At 25.5% G+C, this 9,426-nt stretch overlaps 1 protein-coding gene and 2 long non-coding RNA genes across 4 annotated transcripts; 1 reads left to right on the top strand and 2 right to left on the bottom strand.

Annotated features, from left to right (window-relative positions):
- The first annotated feature begins 17 nt into the window (after window positions 1-17).
- On the top strand, window positions 18-1,516 carry LOC115233248 (juvenile hormone acid O-methyltransferase-like). Its single transcript, XM_029803557.1, has 4 exons — window positions 18-353; window positions 464-635; window positions 799-934; window positions 1,181-1,516. The coding sequence occupies exons 1-4, from the start codon at window positions 176-178 to the stop codon at window positions 1,514-1,516; spliced, it is 822 nt and encodes a 273-aa protein (XP_029659417.1). The 5' UTR covers window positions 18-175.
- Window positions 1,517-1,521: 5 nt separating this feature from the next.
- Window positions 1,522-3,017, bottom strand: LOC115233252. Its single transcript, XR_003883755.1, has 2 exons — window positions 2,032-3,017; window positions 1,522-1,792 (listed from the first exon to the last, which is right to left on the bottom strand). It is a non-coding gene; the product is annotated as an uncharacterized LOC115233252 (long non-coding RNA).
- A 1,078-nt stretch (window positions 3,018-4,095) lies between these two features.
- On the bottom strand, window positions 4,096-9,110 carry LOC115233253. 2 transcript variants are annotated; one of them, XR_003883756.1, is made up of 8 exons: window positions 8,885-9,110; window positions 8,172-8,368; window positions 7,187-7,353; window positions 6,116-6,169; window positions 5,534-5,741; window positions 5,368-5,462; window positions 5,081-5,303; window positions 4,096-5,000 (listed from the first exon to the last, which is right to left on the bottom strand). It is a non-coding gene; the product is annotated as an uncharacterized LOC115233253 (long non-coding RNA). The 2 variants fall into 2 exon arrangements; XR_003883757.1 differs by lacking the exons at window positions 8,172-8,368; window positions 8,885-9,110 and adding an exon at window positions 7,816-8,103 and having other exon boundaries at window positions 4,097-5,000.
- Window positions 9,111-9,426: the final 316 nt, after the last annotated feature.

The following is a 9,426-nucleotide window of genomic DNA, read 5'->3' as shown; positions in this document are numbered from 1 at the left end:
CTAGGTATACTATAGATATGAGGGCACAAGCAGACTCCAGCGTAGAGCGTAGATAGACGTGACCTGAGACAGTCGTAAAGACATTGCGCATCATATTCACCCGATATTATAAGGGAAACGGTTAATATCCTCTGCTAACTAAATATCCTCGTTATTTGAGTGCCATCGTGAAACAATGGTGGAACCAACGTACGTATTATTTGATAACAAAGACAGTATATCACTGCTACTCAATGAGTTCGACAAAGATCTAAAACATATATCTGGAAAATGTATGGATGTCGGTTGTGGACCCGGGAATATAACAAAGGATATTCTTCTTCCGTTCCTTGATCCAAATGTAACAATGATTGGTAAGTAAAAATAATAAAATATAAGAATATAATAGCTCGCGCAGACACGCGCACATACACTGTGTGATGTAAATTATCATTAGTTAATGCAATAATTATATATTGTAAAGGTACAGATATTATGGAAAAAGTAGTTGAATACGCCAACAAAACATACGGTGATAAAGAACGACTCAAGTTTGAAGTGCTGGATATTCAAACTAAAAAATTGCCCGAGAAATACATCTCAGAATTTGATCACATTTTTTCTTTTTATACTTTGCAGTGGTGCAGTGACGTTCAGTAAGAAAAATTATTAAATAAACGTAGATTAATTTTTTTTCGTAGAAATAACTTTTATATATGTCTTTAACAATGTACTTTTACATAATATATTTTGAAAGAATACCCTAATAGATGTATATTTCCAAAATTATAATTAATATTTGGCATTGTTATTTAATAGCCAGACGTTTCGAAATATGTACCGTATGCTTCGACCTGGTAAAACTATGCTTATATTAAGCTTAGCGCATCAAGCAACTGTATTTGAATCATTGGAAGCTATAGCGGAAGATACGCGGTATTCTGCCTATATGGGGGTAAATATATTATTATATTAAAGATGCGGTATAAGAAAGAACTTCGTTTTTATTAATTTCAAAAATCCGTCGAATGTATACGTGTACATGGCTACCATAAGAGATCAATTTCTTTCGTAAGAACCTTTATTGTTTCATTTAAATTCTATATCTTATATGTATGTATCGCACATTTATTATTTGCATTACAAATGTCACTTTGATATATTTCATCTATAAATTTTTAATTAAATTTAATTTGTACAGAAAAAACAGAAATATGTTGGATCATTTCATTATTCTACCCGACCTCACGAAGAGCTAAAAGAAATACTTGAAAATATTGGATTTCAAGTTCGTCATTGCAGTCATCGAAACAAGAGCGAATTTCTAAATTCACAACAGTTTGTATGTAAGTATTTGCTCTCAATATGCATGCAAAAATTAAATTCTAAACGAGATTATTATTTGAATCATAAATTTTTTATCATATTACTTTTTTTTTATTCATTTTATAATTTTTTAACTATATTGTTTATTTCTACAGCTATGGTTACCATCAAAAGGAATTGTGTGTGTATCTACCTTATCATAAACATATAGAATATTTTTAAATAAAATGTGCTTTTTTATTCGTTATAAATATACAATGTGTATAAGATCTCCTTTAAGTAATTAAATTCATAATTTTGACTTTATATATTAGTTTAGTATTGTATCATTAGACATTACAAATACCTCCATTTATCTTCCTTTTCTACCACCAACTTTTTTATGTAAATCTCTTTGTCTTTCCTTGTTTTTGACTTTTTATAGCCTTTATTTCGTTTTAGTGAATCTTTCTTCTTTTTGCTGTCACTTTTTGTAGATTATTTTATCCTGTAATAACAAGTATTAATTATTATAAATATATATATTACAAATAGTTGAAATAGCTATTGTGAATAGAGATGTTCAAGTTAAATGTTGATAAAGAATATTTAATTATTTAAAAGAAAAGAAACAAATAATTCTTGATATTTTAAATCTGAACGCACATATAATTGTTATAGTTGAAATAGCTATTACAAATAGAGATTTTCAAGTTAAAATAAAATAATATATATATATAAACTCACTCTGCAGTAGTCCCTGTTGAATAATTTTCATGGATTTCATACGTTATGGAGAACTTTGTATGTATGATTATGTCGCAAAACAGTTTCCTCCAACACATGTATAACATAATATTGGATTCTTGCATGTGTTGTCTATATTATATTACTACTTGCAGTTATCCTTCTGTATTACTGATCGCAGTTATCCATTGGACAGATAAATTCTCCAGAGTGCAACATTATATATTAACGATACTGAAACATGCTTCATCTATTTTAAGCGATGCATTAGCATCGAAATAAGGAATTGAAAAATTCTTCTACTTCCACTGAAAAATAAATGTATATTTATAAATTATTCATAGGACATGCATTAACCTTACAGATTGTGTTTTACCAATATCATTTATACTTATCTGTAGTTACATATGATGCATGACGAATAACTATATGATGACATTTCTTTAATAAATGCACTCAAATATACTAGATTCTTATATGCGTATGCCTATAATACTGTTCGCAGTTATTCATACTGGTTTTTGACAAGTATTTAACGTTAAATTTTCTAGAGTGCAACATTATATAGCGTAGCACTCTTCCATTTATAAAAAAGTATGCAAAATCTTCCTGATATTTTTGGATAGTTGAATCTATAGAATATACATACATATCTTATAATAAACATTATAGAATACACACATTTCTTATAAACATATGTATTGCGATGTTTTGTTCTGTTTTTACACGTAGCATAAATTACTTTTGTGATGTTTTATTTTTTTCTAATTTTCTAATATAAATGAGATATATCTGATCCAACTATCCAAAAATATTCACTTTTTTATAAATGAAAGCGTACGAACACTACATTCTGAAATTTTACACACTTAACCTATACCTGTCAAAAGCAAGTATGGATGCGATGCGAGCAGTAACATTACGATGTGGTAGCGTTATAGTTAAATCACTAGACTTTCCTTTTACTAATAAAATATTTAATTCACGAGTAACCAATAAGAAAATTTATTATGCATGATCTATGCAAAGCTATATTATTCTATACATATATCTCTGATAAATCTTATTATGTTTTTCCTATAGTAACCAATATTAATCTTTTATAAATAAATATTCGTTTCAATTTAAAAAAATAAATATTCGTGAATGTGAATCTATATGAAAATTTATTAATAGCAGTTTAATGATTCCAATACTATTACATACAAACATTATATTATATTCTATAACATTGTTCAAATTTTCATGTTATCCTATCCAAATAATCAGCATTTACACATGTTATTCAATGAGAATTTATGAAGCACAATCATTTATATATTCCAATGTGACACAATCCAATTCATACAAACTCTATCTGAATTGAATCCTATCACATCCTATTCATCAACTCCCTCTGCTATTCTATAAGTTTAATGAATATTTATATATATGAAACAATATTAAAATTTGTTATATTCAGTTTATCTGTTTCAATACAATCCAATATATAACATGAATTGAATCTTATAATATTCTATTCTTCAACTTTCTTTGCTGCCCTATAAGATTAATATTTATATATGTGAAACAATATTAAAATTTCTGGCATTTAATCTATATGTTTCAATACAATCCAATACAACATGAATTGAATCCTATAATATTCTATTTTTCAATTTTTTATACTATTCTATAGTATATATGTATGTATATAAAATTTTTACTTGTTTTTTAATTAAAAAAGTTCAAAGAACGATATAAAATAAATATTTTTTTTATTCAAAATATAAGACATATACATTTCTATACTCATGTACATCTTTTAATTTAAAATTTTTATACCTGAATAAATTTTTATACAAAAGCAACACAAATTTTCTCTATATAATTTTCCTTATTTCATATATAGATTTAATATACTATATAAATTTATAAATTTAGATAACTATTAGAGATAACAAGTAGAAGTAACAAACATTTATTTTTTATTTAGATTAAATTACATATATTAAAATGTATGAATTATAAGAGTATAATATTATATGTTCCTTTGCATATAATACTATACTCTTATAATTCATATATTTTAATATATGTAATTCAATCTAAATAAAAAATAAATGTTTGTTACTTCTACTTGTTATCTCTAATAGTTATCTAAATTCATAAATTTATATTCAAACTGTCCATTACAAGAAATTAAAAAGAATACTAATTTCAAAATATAATAATTGGTTAAAATTAAAGACATAAAAAAGTTAAAGTTATATCAAATAGATTCGGACATACTATTCAGATATTAAGTTTCGGATTATCCGCAAATAATCCGCGAATCCAAACTTCAGTTATCAAATAAACAAAATCATGGATAATCAAACAAATCTCGAATTTTCAACTCTAATTTCTAGTATCACAAATCTTTGGAATAATTGCCATAAGAAAAGAATAATTCCATATTTTAAAAAATTAATAAAATCTATAAAATAAAAAATTTTAATCTCTTTTTTATATATGGGGCGTCTAGAAAATAAGCCGTTGAGATATAAAGAAACTATAAACAGAATTCGATTTTTAAAATTATGATTATAAATTGACGTTTTTTACTTGCTATCACTAGTTAGTATCAGATTCATCAGTATCGTGATTAGTGTCATTACTCTCCTTTTCATCATTTTCTTCATCTCCTTTTTCTTCATTATTTTTCTCTTCATTTTCTTTTTCAGCGTTACTTTCGTGTGAAACATCATGTAAAGTTTCACTATTATCAGAAATATTTGTATCAGATTGTACTTCTGCAAAAATGTTATTTTCATTGAGTATTTCTGTAGTGCATAGTGACGTAGTTTTAATTCTTAAGCCCGTAGATTTTGGATTCCTATTAAGTTCACATATTTTATGTGCAATATGCGATCCAAGTTGTTGTAATTCAAAATCGATTGAAATTTCATCTTGATCGTATTGAGCTATCAAATAATGTTTGACTGTAGCTAGAATGAGAAAAAAAATATATGAAGGAACAAAGAATATTGATGGAAAAAAATATTTGATGTTTAAAATAAAATATTACCTCTGATGGCTTTTAATTTTGTTGGATCTAATGGAGGTCTAGGATCTACATTTTTTGATTTTTTTCTTTCTGTTTGACACAGTACATGTTACAGTACTTTCTTTGAGCATTTTTATTCCAAAAACAGCAACAGCCAGGTTTTTTATAAATTGTGGTATCGATTTATCACAAGAACACTATCATATGAAGATTTGGGTATGTAGACATCAAAACCAAGATGTACCTAGCAATATAACATTTGTAGCATAATTTAAATTAACAAATAATCTGGGATTCTTAATTATTACCTCATTTCGTGCTTTATTTTCATATCCAACTGGAGGCAAGCCAATTTGTTCTTGTGGAACAGTCGGATTTTTTTAAAAATATTCTGATACAACGTCTATAACAAAAATAATTATTTAAAAAATTAAAATTATTCGTAAAAATGAACAAAAGGAAAAAAACACTCACGTAACAATTCATCAAAATTACTCAGAACTTTTGTCTGAATTTCTTTGTTTATCTTAGATATTTCTGTATATTCTGAAATCACTTGTTTTTGGAGATCCATATTTAACGCCATCAAATCGTTAACTATTGTTTCTTTATCTTTTATTTGCGTCTTGAATTTCTTATTTTGAGAACGCAAATCTTCATTTTCTTTTAGAAGTTTTGCTACCTATAATTTAACATACATACATATACATATACATATAACACATACACACACAGGGTGTTATGTAATTGATAATACATATACAAGCGGACAGATAACGATTTTACTTCGAAAACTGAATCGAAAAGATAGAATAAAATTTTTTCATACGAGGCTTTATTTTCGAGAAAAATGACTAAATATTTGTTGAATACACTTTTGTTCTTGATTCGATTCAACGGATTTCACTATACATTATCTTTACTTTCGAAAAGCATTACTATACTACTTGATATTTATAAACACTGCCAATGTTATGATTTCTTTTGTATCATTCCTATTCCTATTTATTAAATTTATTTATCTAATTATTTTTTATTACAATGAAATAAGAATACCTTTTTTTCTTTATCACTTCCATAAAATTTTTCTTGCCTTTGATCTAAAAAATCCTAGAATTCAAATAATTATTTTATTTTTATTGTTATTTTTACGAAAATTGAGATTATGTATAAATTTTATATTCTACTAAGCAAATTAACATTCTATATTTTGTGTCATATACGATGCAATCCATAAACTTTAAGACTGATTTATTTCGTCAATACAGATAGAACCATCTATTATTAGTAAACTTGTAAGGAAACTATGATTACTTACAAGTTTACTTGTAAAACAGTTTTAGACTATTGTAAGGCAATTTTTAATGCAGAAAGGCATCTGCACTCTTGGATAGGTAGTAAAGAATGCAGATGTCTTTTTGATTTAAAAACTGTTTTATAATCGCTGTATGGAAAGGAGTGTTGTCACGCAGCAAGAAAATATCCATTATAATGGGAAAGAATACATTTCTACATGATACTGCTCGACAACAGTCAAATGTAGCCTAATGTAATTTTACGAGTAAACTTTTAAGGATTACTACTAAGTAGAATTAGAATTTACAAATAAATGATTCTATCAGTATTGATAGAAAAAATCAGTCTTAAAATTTATGAACTACTTTTCTTTTCATTTTCAATGCATTACATTCAATATCCTCACTTTTTCTTATCATTTAAACAATTCTAATTTATTTTTATTTTTAATATAAAAAATACTTTACAAAATGTAGAAAACACGATCATTGTGTATAAAAACCGCATTGCTACATACCTTTCTTTGAATTATCAATTTTTAAAATTTTAATCAATTTTGTTAAGGTTATAATATTGTTTACTAGTATTGGAAAATATTATAATAAACCATAAGAAAAATACATATAAGGAAAACGTTAGTCCATTATTATTTACAATGTCATACTACTCTCATTTTAATGTTATATATAATATTATATATAATGTTATATATAATATTAAAACTGCACATTTAAAAATATTATACTATTGCAAAATATTATATTATTGTAATAATATTATATTAATTATTTTCTTGCTTACTGGAATAAGTAATAAATAAGCTTCACTTACTATGGATTCATTGTTTTCTCTCGTAGAATAAGTAATTCCTTTTGAATCAGTCAAACAATCATTGTTGTTTCGATGTCCTTTTATTTCAGTTTTAGCAAATAAAGGTGCATTTTTTTTATAATAATATCTTCTTTGCTCTTACTAACTTTATTAGCCAACACTGGATTCTTAAAGAAAGAAAAGAGACAAGTTGAAGATTGATAACCTAATATTTTTATATTTATTTTTCTAAATAACTTTATTTCGATAATTCTAATTATAATCACTAATAAATATACTTATAACTAAAATTGATAAATTCTGTATACAGGGTGATTCAGAACGAGTGTAAAAAATTTTCACAAATTGTTTAGGTCATTCTAATTAAAAAATGTCATATGAACATAGATCGTATTTTCAATGTTTCTGCAGTTACAGGAATTTTTAAATTTTACTGTGTGGTAAAACATCGCATGCTTGATATGAGTAATATTTCAAAAATTAAAAAAAATATATATAAAATATAAGAACACGATATATTATTAATTTTAAGTTCAGTTTCAAAATAAATGCTCAAGATATGTTCCTTGAGCTTGAATAAACGCATTACATCAATGAATTAAAGAATTGTGTACACGATGCAAACTAACCCGCCTAGAACACCACACTTCTTGCAAGTTCCGATTTCATCACACTGGGTTTACTGCATCCAGCTACTTTCAACTATTAATAACTCTTCAGAAAATAGATATTTTTAAACTTTTTTTTAAATTTAAATGCCAGAATGTCAAGAACGCGTCTGTTATTATCATTACGATTGACATTTAAAAAAAGACATTTATTTTGGTAAAAGCCCGAATAGAAATCTCCTTCATCAAAAATTTCAATAAAATAAGCGTGAATGTAATATACCAATGTGGTGTTTTAGAGTTAGCCCTTTATGTATGTGTGCGCGCGCATGCGTGTGCGTGTATAATTCATATTTGTATTCTTGATTATTACTCACTTTTTTTTATCAGTTTTTTCAGTAATATTCCTTTTTTCATTTTTTTGTGAGTTATGAGCACTTCTTTTTTTATCTTTTCTATATTCTCCATTTTTATCTGATATGTTATCGGTTTCTTCATTTCCATTTTGATTCCTTTTTATTTTTAAAATTTTCTCTTCTACTCTTTGTTTCAGGTTTGCATCACTTTTAAAGCTCTAAAGCAAAATTAATGTATTTACATATATTATTTACATGTATTTATCATTTGTCACTAATTCTTATTACAGCAATGTTTTTCTTATCTATATCACTTATATCATATTTTTTTATCAGTTTAATTTTTCAAAATTAACAACTTAGGGATAAATCGTGTGACCATCGTGTTATATTCGTATGATCACTTGATACAAAATATAATGCTATATTAGTTAATTTATATAATCAAATGGATCAATAACAGCATAACAATATAATAACAGTATTGAATAACATTTAAAAAAATATTTGAAAAATGAATAAAGTTTTTGGAAAAATTTACAGTAAAAATATATATATATATATTTTATAATACATATTATCTGGTTAGAAAAAAATCATGATTTTTCTATGAGAAAAGACAGTTCAGATGAGTATAGATGCTAATATGGTAACCTCACAAATATGGAATTACAGTAAACAAATATTACATATAATACATTATTATAAAAATACTATAGAAGAAGAAAACTTACGTGTGATCGTTCAATTTCTAAATCTGTCTCAAACTCTGTTGCAGTATCACATAAAGTAAGAGGTGAAAATTCTACTCTTTCGCTTTCTCTTCTACTTCTTCTTTTGATGCTATTAAAAAAATTAAATTTCTTTAAACATTTAGTTCAACTACAATTTCTCTGTATTAAATCCGATACAATGGGTATAGTAAACCTTTACGATGAATTGTAAGTCATAGTCGTAGAGAATTATAACGAAATCAGAAATGAGTTTTATAGTATATTTTAAATTTTGATAAACTTTTCATTGAGAAACTATTATTGAATCGGATAGTATGTGCATTTCTTACTTTCATGATAGATATACATATATCACTAGTCAGAAAAAGATGACAGAGAACACAAAATATAATTTCATGATTAGATATGATAAATTACCATTAAAAATTCCATGCAATGTTTTCAATGAATTCAATTCAATGAGAGAGCCTTTATTTTTACATCTTTTATCATAAAATGTCGGATAGTTGTAATAGTTTCAATTTCAATAGTTTCAATTTCAA

Source organism: Formica exsecta, unplaced genomic scaffold (assembly GCF_003651465.1).
Source record: "Formica exsecta isolate Colony F162 unplaced genomic scaffold, ASM365146v1 scaffold167, whole genome shotgun sequence".
Lineage (NCBI taxonomy): Eukaryota > Metazoa > Arthropoda > Insecta > Hymenoptera > Formicidae > Formica > Formica exsecta.
This window is presented reverse-complemented; position numbering and strand designations above follow the sequence as displayed.

Coding starts and splice junctions, on each gene's coding strand:
- LOC115233248 (XM_029803557.1), top strand. CDS start 176: ATGGTGGAACCAACGTACGTATTATTTGATAACAAAGACAGTATATCA. Junction 354..463: donor TCCAAATGTAACAATGATTG/GTAAGTAAAAAT, acceptor TATATTGTAAAG/GTACAGATATTATGGAAAAA. Junction 935..1,180: donor GGTATTCTGCCTATATGGGG/GTAAATATATTA, acceptor TAATTTGTACAG/AAAAAACAGAAATATGTTGG.